General features: G+C 35.9%; 1 protein-coding gene across 1 annotated transcript; it reads left to right on the top strand.

The window, feature by feature from the left end:
• Positions 1–240: 240 nt before the first annotated feature.
• On the top strand, positions 241–11,266 carry LOC136836970 (uncharacterized protein DDB_G0286299-like). The gene is made up of 3 exons (XM_067101505.1): positions 241–332; positions 937–1,022; positions 11,064–11,266. The coding sequence occupies exons 1-3, from the start codon at positions 241–243 to the stop codon at positions 11,264–11,266; spliced, it is 381 nt and encodes a 126-aa protein (XP_066957606.1).
• The last annotated feature ends 778 nt before the right edge of the window (positions 11,267–12,044 follow it).

Below are 12,044 nucleotides of genomic sequence, written 5' to 3'. Positions count from 1 at the left end.
GGGATACGGTTTTAAAAAAATACAGACCCAAAATAAAGAAAAACTTGATACTGAGTCGATGCTAAACTGTAACTGTGAGTCCAGTGCAAAAGACCTTCGGACTCGTAAACAAAAACACGTCCTCTCTTCCTGTAACCATCAGCAAATCTGGGGTCTTTGTTCGTGCACAGACAGAATAAAATCATAAATTCGGTGCCAGAAACATTGTCAGCTCGAAAAACTGGTCCAGAATGCAACATCATGGAAGCAGGTGTAACGAAGACTGATATTATAGTCATTAGGAACAAGACAGTGGGTTGGGTGAATGCTGTTGTCTGCTGTTTTGGGACGAAGTGAGTCAATCGTGGGTTTCAGGCCTCCTTGAAACAAGGACGTTAATGCCGTTCTCAAATCTTTGATTTCATCCAGAGTTAGGACAAGCAGGGGTATATGGAATCTCATGGCAAGGTCTTTGTTGATATCCAGATTCTGACTTTCCAGTTTTTTTTTTTTTTTTTTTTATTCCTGGTTACCGTTAACCATTCTACCACCTCTCGTTATATCTCCAAATTCATTTTAGAGGCTTTTTGTTGATTTTTTTAACTTTCCAGTTTCAAGAAGAGGAAATTTAGAAATTCTATAGCAGTAAGAAATTGGAACGGGAAACCTAGCCCAGACCTGAAGAAAATATGATGTGATAGACTAACTCCTAAAAAGCAAGAAAATCAGGGTAAGCAGAAGTAAAAACAGAATTCCAAGGCAGCAGCAAAGGAGAAAAATAAGTCACAGAACCGTGTAATCCAAAGATGGCCAATTTCCACAAAGTATATGTTGGGAGAAATGGCCTGATATATATAAACAAAATGAAACAAGAAACTGAAAATTCGTACCTTTTTACATGATTTTCGCTCAAAACATCAGGCTGATTCCTTTCAGTTTCTCTCTGACTTCTTTTAGCAAGAAGAAGAAGAAGAAGAAGAAGAAGAAGAAGAAGAAGAAGAAGAAGAAGAAGAAGAAGAAGAAGAAGAAGAAGGAGTCTTTTAGTAAGTGCTGCTCTTTTCTCCTTGGATCTTGGCATGAGGCTCAAGGTACTGAGGTTTCCTGCTGATTGCCATTCATTTCCGCGAGAAATGTTGGAAGCAAAAAATTCAGGGTTGGCTACTTGGGTTTTCTCTCTGTCTGTCTGTCTGCCTCTCTCTCTCTCTCTCTCTCTCTCTCTCTCTCTCTCTCTCACTGACACACACACACACACACTCTCTCTCTCTCTCTCTCTCTCTCACTGACACACACACACACACAAAGAACTTTCTTTAAGAGCATTTACAGACTCAGTGGATCTCTCTCTCTCTCTCTCTCTCTCTCTCTCTCTCTCTCTCTCTCTCTCTCTCTCTCTGTCGTTTTCACTATCTCTGACACGCATAGATTTTTATGGGCACATACCAAAGTCGTAGGATAATCTCTCTCTCTCTCTCTCTCTCTCTCTCTCTCTCTCTCTCTCTCTGAACTGACTGCCTGTCTGTCTCTCACGAAAAACATGATTCCTTTGTTTACTAAGTATCTCCCTTTCTGTCATATTGAGCTAGTCTTGTAATTCTACTGTCTCTATCTTCCTATGCTTATTTTTTTAGTTCCCAATATATCCCTTTTAATCTCCCTCTTCCCTATTTACTTATATTCTCCTCTTATCTCCATTTTATTCTCATTCTTTCACTTATTCACTTATTCATACGAGCAAAGCTTCGTATTTATTGGGTCTGAAGTTCAGAAAGATTTTTATAAAATAAGGATAGATTCGAATGAAAATATTTGGGCCAAGTTTGTCTTGTGGAATCTGCTTATAAGATTAGTAGCAACTACTATTACTACTACTACTACTGCTGCTGCTACTACTATTTTTGCATAGATTCATCGTGACTTAATGTTTATGATGAATAAAACAGTTTTTCATTAGCTATTAAGGACTTGGAAAAGAAATGTCAGAGTTTGGGGCGTAATTAAGATGTTACTCGGGAATGGAAAATAAAGAAAAAGGAAATTATTTTAACAATGAAACATTTTTTTTGTCGAGAATTAAAAAAATTAAATAACTTTAACAGTGAAATACTTTTTTTTGTCATTGGATTCTGCCAAATCTGATCACGGGAAGAATTTCGGGTAAAAAACTTGTCTTGGACGTAATTAGGCCTTGATAATGACATTTCTGCTATTTCTGATATTCGTGCGTTTTTCAGGTATGTGTTAAGTGGAGAGAGAGAGAGAGAGAGAGAGAGAGAGAGAGAGAGAGAGAGAGAGAGAGAGAGAGAGAGAGAGAGAGAAAGTTGCTTAGTTATAGAATGAATGGTTACAGTTGCAAAGAGAGAGAGAGATATTGAGAGAGTGAGGTACTTCAAAGAGAGAGAGAGAGAGAGAGAGAGAGAGATCTTTAGGACAAATATTTATGCTTGGATATCTGCGCTGTTGTATTGGCCATTATCATACTTCAAGTAAATTGAGAGAGAGAGAGAGAGAGAGAGAGAGAGAGAGAGAGAGAGAGAGAGAGAGAGAGAGGGTTACACAAAAGACCAACAAGCACAGAAACGGCTCTAGGACTTTAGGGAAGCATCCTTGCAGAGAGAACCACCCGTCCTGTATAGACCAACCAAGCGTTAAGGGCAGACCACAATATTGCTCCCCACATCATTGGCCGGAACTTCTCGCCATGCTTAAGGGTCAGTGTAGTTGTCTATCACCTTCTTTCGGGCTTTATGGCGGTCAAGGGTTTCTCACTGGAGTGGAAGCGTGTAGAGAAAATGGAAGTGACCTCTCTTTGCCTCTCTAACTCTATCTTTCTATCTTCTTTGCTTCCTTATGGCTACCAGCGTTTGCTGAAGTAGATGTGTTGGCTCTCTCGTTTAGCAAGAGAGCGGAAAAGATGATGAAGGCCACAGGAAAGTGATTCTTGTTCAACGTCGGTTTGATTCAGTTGGACATCTGATCTGGAATCTGATTCTGCGTCTGATTTCTTTGTTTTTATTCCTCGTGAGCTTTGCGTCAAGGTGGTTAGTTTCTTTTCCCATTGACGGATGTGTGAGACGCGGAGAAATTCCTAAAACTGATTGTAATCAGTAGAATTCATGAATGATTTCTGTTCGGGCTTCTTGCAGATATTCTATTGAGGTATACTTTCCATAACGAATGAGGCAAACAAAAACTTTAGATAGATAACCCTATTTCATTAGAATTGTGGGCTACGTATACTCATTGTGGCTTAAATATACTAATTTGAGAATGTAACTTTTATTTGCTGTAACTGAAGGCAAGTAAAAAGAAAATTTCGAGTTAGGTATCAGTTTAGAAAAATAAGCAGATTTTTATGGATACTCCTATTTCAAACGCTTCTTTAGAAGTGTGGCTTACATATACTCCTTTTGGAAAGCAGTTTTAACTTGTAGTAACTGAATGAAATTAAAGACAGTAATTACAGCTGGGTAGTTTTGCTTCAGAAAAATAAAATGATTTTCAATTTTTACCACTAACTTGTCCCAGAAATCAGGAAGCGTATCTCCAGTAAGAAACACCAATCTGAATAACCCTCAGAATATATCTAACAGTGAAACTTCTCGTTTTCCTAATTCCCTCAATTTCAAACTTACAAATTTCCAGTGGGAATTCCATGCAGGATGTACTCTACTACTATGCTATACCCCAGAAATCAGAAATGGTATCTCCATTAAGAAACACCAATCTGAATGACCCTCAGAATATGTTTAACAGTGAGACTTCTTGTTTTCCTAATTCCCACAATTCCAAACCTGCCAATTCCCAAGTGGAATTCCATGCAGGATGTACTCTGCTACTCTGCTATACCCCAGAAATCAGAAATAGTATCTCCATTAAGAAACACCAATCTGAATGACCCTCAGAATATATTTAACAATGAGACTTCCTGTTTTCATAGTTTCTACAATACCAAACTTGCTAATTCCCAACTGGAATTCCTTGTAGGATGTACTCTGCTATACCAGGCGCACCGACGTGCCCGCAAAAGTGACAAAGTAAAAGGTCATTAAAGCTTGTCGTCACCGTGTTTCGGTCTATATGTCATCTTGGGGGCCTTGACACCACAGGGTCTAGTTTTTCGGAGCAGCTGGGTATATGCCTGATATGGTTCACAACTGTATTACGCCACAACTGTGCCCATGGAGAGGGGTTCGAGGTCGCCCAGAGAGAGAGAGAGAGAGAGAGAGAGAGAGAGATCTTAATAGTTCACAGCAAGATTTGTAATCCAGTCACATAAGTATTTCATTATAGTATAATCTCATTTTTTATCAAAAAAAAAGCTGTAGTATTATCGCAGAAGTGTTTTCGTAACAAAAAAAGTCTGTGTATGTGCATGTGTGTGTGTATGTACATGTGTGTGTGTGTGTGAGTGTGTGTTGGGTGGAGAGAGAGAGAGAGAGAGAGAGAGAGAGAGAGAGAGAGAGAGAGAAAACAAAAATAAAGAAAGCAACGTTTGTTTTAATTTCTCGCGTGGGCTACTATTACAGAATTTGTGTTTATAGCCTTGATAAATGATGAAACTCTATTAAGCTCATTTGTAATCATATACTGAAGCACAGACGCACACACACACACATACAAACTCATAAATGCTTGACATAAAACGTGCCTTGATTTCCTGAATCTCCCATCCTTGGGAATATTTTAATATTGGAAAGTATTGTCCCGGAGAATAAAATTCACCAGAGTTTTTAAGATTTTATTTATAAATTTAATCATTTTGGTGATATATATATTTTTTCTGTAATACTCAAGCCAGTAGCAAAGAATCTTATCCTGAAAAACTTTCAAAGTGAATAACTTTAGCAGCAAATGATTCATCTTTAAATGAAATGCAATTTTTTAAAAATAATTTTCATTTTGATATCATTTTAGTGGCGACAAATGTTCCTTTGAAATAAATTTTTATTTTGGTAATTTGCAGAAGGACAAATGTTGTTTTGAAATAAACTTTTTTATAGGTAATTTGCAGGAAGACTAATATTCCTTGGAAATACCTTTTTATTTAGGCAGTAGGCAGAACGACTAATATTTTCTTGAAGAAATGTTTTCATTTTGGAGTAATTTGCAAAACGAAAAATATTCCTTAAAAATATCTTTTTATTTAGGCAGTCTGGAGAACGACTAAAATCCCCTTGAAATGCGCAGATGACAGCGTTTGTGTGCAGTGATGGTAATTAGAGAGACATATTTTTTTAAAAACAATATCCATTTAGATATTCATTTTACTGGCAACAAGCATTCCTTTGAAATACCTTTCTAATGTGGTAATTTGCAAGTGACACAGAGCTCCTTTGCAATGATGGTACAAGCAAAGACCTTAGCCCTGTGTATTCGTGAACGGGTCATATGTTTGTCCATCCAAACAGCAGGGAGCCAGGCCGTCCTCATAACGATTTCAATTGGTTAAGAGCGCCGAAGTGCTAAAAACCCCGAACTAAATGATGGGTCCAGTCATAGCTGTGAGCGCTCCTCATGCATATTTAAGTGTTTCAAAACGGCTTTCACTTTTCCTTCGTTCTCGTTTCGTACAAAGGATTTGGGACGTTATGCAGATTTGTTAGAATCTTTCAGCATTTTAAACTGACTGTTTTCTTTGTTGGGGATCTGGCTCTCAGTACTTTCAACTATTGTGGATTTATATATTATATATGTTAAAGTTTCTGAGGATCAAACTCTATGTAGTTTAAACTATTGCAGATTTATACATTATATATTAAACTTTCTGGGGAACTAACTCTTAAGCTTTTAAGCTATTGCAGATATTCTATATTAAATTCATTGTACTTGTACTCTTTGTTGGGGATCTAACTATTAACATTTTAAACTATTGTAGATTTATATATTCTATATAAAACTCAGTTTCATTATTGGGATCTAACTATTAAAATTTTAAACTATTTGCAGATTTATATATTCTATATCAAACTCACTGTTTCTTTGTTGGGGATTTAAACCAATCAATTTAAAATGTTTAAATTTTAGACTATAGAATTTCAAATAGTCACTTTGATTTTCCATTCGAATCCATTAATAAGCTGAAAGTGGTATTTTTCCGAGACATACAAAATCGTCATTAAAAAGAAAACAGTTTAGACATTTAAAACTAAAGCGATTTCATACAGTATATTCAATATTAAACTTACTGTTCCCTTTGTTGGGGATCTAACTTCAATATTTCAAACTATTACAATGTCAATCATTCATTTTATATTTAATTACAAATCCATTCCAAGATGAAAACAGTATTTTTGAGGCGTAAAGCCTCATCATGGCAAAGACGATCGTTTAATAAATGTATTCTGTAATAAAAAAAAAAAAACATATTTCAAGCCAAGTTCCTGAGACATCACCTCACGAAAACTGAAATCAAACAAATCAACATCCATAAGGTAAAAATTGGTCGAACCTTTCCTATCCTTATTTGGCTGAGAAAATCAGCCAAGGACCACACCTTGGTTTTATAGACCAAGTGAAACTTTAAGCAGGTCATAACTACAACTTAACCACATATGGCGGTCAGGTACTGTAGATCAACTGAAAAAGGTAGTTCACTGTAGAGAGTTTTTTTTTTTTTTTGCCTTTGAAGGCCGAGGTCTTTGCTAAAAGGCCTGGTCGGAAGGAAGTCAGTGGGCCTGTCAGTTTGAACTAGTTGAAATGAATAGTATGGTCAAATATCATACTTAAATAATTTTGTACAGACACACACACATTTTATATATAAATACATACGTTTATATATATATATATATATATATATATATATATATATATATATATATATATATATGTAAACTGTTATACATTTTCGTGTGGTTCATATCAGTGTATGATCGTATGTATAAATACGATTATTATTATTATTATTATTATTATTATTATTATTATTATTATTATTATTATTATTATTATTATTATTATTATTCAGTTTAAAAGACCAATAAGTTGAAAAGGAATCTGGCACAGAATAGAATCCCATATGTGAAATTTACGAGCAGGAAAATGCAGAATGACCAAAGTAATTGTGACGCCAGTCATTCGAATCTGTTCTTTCATCACCCCCGTGTATTTGTATCGAAAATAAAGTAGCGAGGTTGTGTTGATAGAATATTAAAGGTATGTGCCCCCAGAAAAGTCTGCATTACTTAAAAGTGAAGACTTTTTGTCAAAATTATATGCTAGCATTAATGGAGATTTTGAGTATCCATTGATGCCAACATATACTTTTGATTATTGGTGCAGATTATCCATTGATACCAACATATACTTTTGATTATTGGTGCAGATCATCCATTGATGCCAACATATACTTTTGATCGTTGCTGCAGATTATCCATTGATTCCAATTCCTACTTTTGTTCATTTGTGCAGAATATCCATTGATGCCAACATCTAATTTTGACAATTGCTGCAGATTACCCATTGATGCCAACATCTAATTTTGACTATTGCTGCAGGTCTTCCATTAATGCCAATATATAATTTTGACTATTGCTTTAGATTATCCACAGATTCCAGCATCTACTTTTGATCATTGCTGCTGATTATCCATTGTTGCCAACATATACTTTTGATCAGTACTGCCAACGCATCACATTTGATCAGTGTCACCAACATATCCCTGCTGAGTATCTAATGAACTACAAACTGTGTACGAGATAGAGGTAAATAAGATATTATAAGTTAAAGGCCTCTACATACTTGTCACTTTACAATAGAGTAACATTTCCGTAATACGAGGGTAAATGTAACAGCGTCTAGTGTCTCATTTCCCATGAAACCTCCCCGTTATTTGAGTCCTTAAACTATTTCCTTGCAAACCCTGGAATATTTCTGGGGTCAAATACGCCCATCGCCCCGACTCGAATCTTGAAGAACAGGGCGTTGTCTCTTTATTCAAATCAGCTTCTTTATTGATGCGTGAAATGATATCTCTTTACCACGAGAGAGAGAGAGATTGATACGCACACATTCAGACATACTTGTGGCTGACAATAAAATGCTCATATAAATGTGAAAGCGTTGCGGCTGTAATTGTATAATTAGCAGAATCCAAGATGGCATGTCTTAGATTTTTTCCCCAAGATCCTTAGACGCCATCTTGGATTTTTCACAAGATAATGAGCTACCATCTTTTTTTTTTTTTTGCTCTTTTAAGATTGTGTCATCTCCGTTTGCGGGAAAGTCGATATGACTGTTATTTCTTCCTTTAGTTGTTGGTAGAAATAAATTCATTCAGATTCTCTGGGTTCTGCTCCAGTTCATTAAAAACTGTTGTGGAATGGTTCTTTATGTAGGAACCATTTTTAGGTCGGCACTTCGAGAAAACTCTGCAGTATATATATATATATATATATATATATATATATATATATATATATATATATATATATATATATATATAGATATATATAGATAGATAGATAGATAGATAGACATAAAGTGGATCTCAGGCTTTGTAGTGACAAGCGTATCCTAAGAGTGTAAAGAATTCGAGAAGTTAAAGGGTGATTGTGGTTATACATATATATACAATATATATATATATATATATATATATATATATATATATATGTATATATATGCATGCATATATTTAACGTTATTATATATATGATTTTGTATAATTCTTGTTAAGTCTTTTCAGAGTAACGGCATGCCAGAAAAATACTGATAACAATCCACCATGAAAATAAACTCTTGAGTATAAGTGTAAATTATAATAAAGAGTTAACCAAAAAAGGAGAAGAGGATTAAACTTCGAAACAACGGTTCAGAAATAATGCCATTTCCAAGGACATAGTCGTATCTTGAGACACCCGCGGAATGCAATGCTAGCACATCTTCTGCTGCACCAGAGACGGGTCCTGGAGAGAGAGAGAGAGAGAGAGAGAGAGAGAGAGAGAGAGAGAGAGAGAGAGAGAGAGAGAGAGAGAGAGAGAAATTCAGCATAAGGAGTTGATTAAGAAATATGAAGGAACTAACATCGACATTAAAACAAGTTGTCAAAACTACACAACTCTTAAGGTCCTCCTATCTGTCTATATCTGATCTGTCCCTCTCTCTCTCTCTCTCTCTCTCTCTCTCTCTCTCTCTCTCTCTCTCTCTCTCTCTCTATATATATATATATATATATATATATATATATATATATATATATATATATATGCATATATATATATACATATATATCTCAGGGTGAAGAGATAAAAGGCATGTATGTCTCTCACAAATCAGGTTTATTATGCCAGCGTTTCACATTACATGATGCATCCTCACAGCTGGAAAATTACAGACTGTAATACTTAAAACGTCACTTACACAACGGGAAAAATCTGTAAAAAAAATTATTTTAACATTTACAAATACAAAAATTAAAACAAGAACTCGAAAGGAACACGTGCCAAGGTAAGATCTAAAAAGTAACTGAAGAAGACAGGGAGAAAACAAACATACGAAAGAAGCCTATAACGAACATGGAGAGTAAACAAACAGGTGATTATGCTATAGACAGTTATATGGAAGACGATTGGGCGTTTAGTGTTGGTACTGGTACATTAGTTTTTATAAAAAGCGACTCAACACCATCAGTATGTACATATATACATATATATATATATATATATATATATATATATATATATATATATATATATATATATATATATATATATATATATATAGAGAGAGAGAGAGAGAGAGAGAGAGAGAGAGAGAGAGAGAGAAAGCAAAAGCAGTGAAAGGAGCCCGGGACGGCTCCAGAGATCACAGAGCGACAAGGCAAACGGGATTCTCGGCGCTGGTTCTCTGCCTCTGTAAGGAAGGAAGCCTTTTCAAACACCTCCAGGACTTACTCTTCCCTTCTTCTTATTCTCATCTTCTTCTTCTTCTTCTTTTCTTTTCTCGTTGGAAGCCTGGCGTGATGAAGAAGGAAGGTCTTGTTGCCAGGCACATACAGAATAAACAGGCTTGCGAGCTGGGGAATGCTAGTGTCTGTTGTATAGGCCTTTTCAAGGACTTTTCCGTCTGTTACCTTTTAGAACGAACGTTGCTCAGATGGAATGGAATGGAATATAGAATTTAGACCAAAGGCCAAGCACTAGGACCCATAAGGTCATTCAGCGCTGAAAGGGAAACTGAGAGTAGATAGGTTTGAGAGGTGGAACAGGAGGGAAAACATCGCAGTTACGCTATGAAAAAATTCCTAAGATGGAGGTACAGTAAAAGGAACGAAAGGCGTTGCATCTAGGAGCCGAAGGGACGCTGCAAAAAATCTTAAGTAATGCCTACAGTGCACCGCATGAGGTTCACTGACGGCACTACACCCCTACGAGAAACGTTGCTTATAGAAAGGTGTTTAATGCATACCGTATCAGAACATTAGTCATTATATATAAACCATCCTATTTACAATTTTTCCTAATTAATGGCATCTCTGTAGCTTCATGAAGCAGTTAAGAGGTCTATCTAATTCATTTGATGTTTATGTATGTATAGAATTGCTCACTTATTCTTAAAGGTAGAGGTTCCTTCATTATTGACCTAGCAAGTTCATTTCCTTGAGCAATAATAATAATAATAATAATAATAATAATAATAATAATAATAATAATAATAGTAATAATAATAATAATAATAATAATAATAATTTCTTTCTTCAGGTTACCAGACTACCTTCATTAGCAAGAATCACGAGATCGATCTCAGTTAAGGGGTAACGACTTTGGCCAATTCCTGAAAAGCCCATTGTGCTTCCGTTGACCTGAGCAGTCGACTAAAAGCGAGCCTTGATTCCCTGGTATGTATTAAAACTTTTCGATTTGAGTATTTTGTAAGATCTAAAGGTGATCTTTATTCTCCCAGGTATATGCAAGTATATACATAGATAGAGAGATTTCAGGTGTATTTGTAATATTGAGGACATTTAGCTAGATGACAAGACTACAAGCTCGAGTGGCTACAAAAACTAAAGGCATTTTTCATGAACCTAAGTACAATTAGAAACATACACACAGACAGTAAGTTTTCAGGCGTATGTGTGACAGAGAGGACACGTGTCCAAATGATCATGACTACAAACTCGAGTGACCACAAAAGGAATGCTAAAAATCTTCAAGAAGAAGAAGAAGAAGAAGAAGAAGAAGAAGAAGAAGAAGAAGAAGAAGAAGAAGAAGAAGAAGGAGGTATTTCAAGGGACAACACTATCGAGATGAGAATCTACAAGATGGCCGAAGACGAACAAGATTAAAAACAAGACAAAAAAAAAAGAAGAAGTAGTTGGAGAAGTACCCGATGAAGAAGAAAGAGGAGATGAGTCCACGCAAAAAAAGGGAAAGAGAGAAAAAAAAGTTCCGGGAGGTCAGAGTTGGTCACGAAGTGGTTCTGCTCTGAGGTCACCGTTGCGCAGAAAAAGAAGAAGAAGAAGCAGAAGAGTCCAAAGGAATCGTAGCCTGGGGAAAGGAATGCAATGTTTGGGGGAAGATGGGGAGGGAGAAAGATGAAGGAGCGAGGATGAGGAGTGGGGGGGTATTTCAGAATGAAGGAGTGAGAGGAAGAGTTGGAGTGGATGGATTTCAGATAAAATAGGGGGAGTGGGGAGAGGTGGGGGAATGTAAGATCCATATAAAGGAGAGAGATGAATGAGAGATAAAATGAATAAAATGTAATGTGATACTTACAAGCTGATGAATAGGGAAGGAGTATACTTGAGCAGCAAGGTGTGTTGGAGAGTATGTACAGGTAAATAAGAAGAGTAAATAAGAGTAAATAAAACAATAATTGAGTGAAGGAGCACTGTAAGCTCTAAAAATAGTCAGTAGATTCTCTGCCAATTGAACAAACAAACTGGAAATTTTTAGAACATAAAAACTAAACAAAGGAAAAGCTTTCCAGGATAATCAGTTATTGGATTAAATGAATAAATATGAATAAATACAAAATCAGACAAGTAACCCCACGAAGACACAGCAAAGAAAAATTAGAAAGAAGAGCTTCCGGACACCACAAACCTCCAGCAAGGCTGAGAA

Source organism: Macrobrachium rosenbergii, chromosome 57, assembly GCF_040412425.1.
Source record: "Macrobrachium rosenbergii isolate ZJJX-2024 chromosome 57, ASM4041242v1, whole genome shotgun sequence".
Lineage (NCBI taxonomy): Eukaryota > Metazoa > Arthropoda > Malacostraca > Decapoda > Palaemonidae > Macrobrachium > Macrobrachium rosenbergii.
This window is presented reverse-complemented; position numbering and strand designations above follow the sequence as displayed.

Bases quoted from the DNA above. Each gene is read 5' to 3' on its own strand.
- LOC136836970 (XM_067101505.1), top strand. From the start codon at position 241: ATGGAAGCAGGTGTAACGAAGACTGATATTATAGTCATTAGGAACAAG. The intron at 333-936 runs GTGAGTCAATCG...GACTTCTTTTAG, and splicing joins GTCTGCTGTTTTGGGACGAA to CAAGAAGAAGAAGAAGAAGA. The intron at 1,023-11,063 runs GTAAGTGCTGCT...TATGTGTGACAG, and splicing joins GAAGAAGAAGGAGTCTTTTA to AGAGGACACGTGTCCAAATG.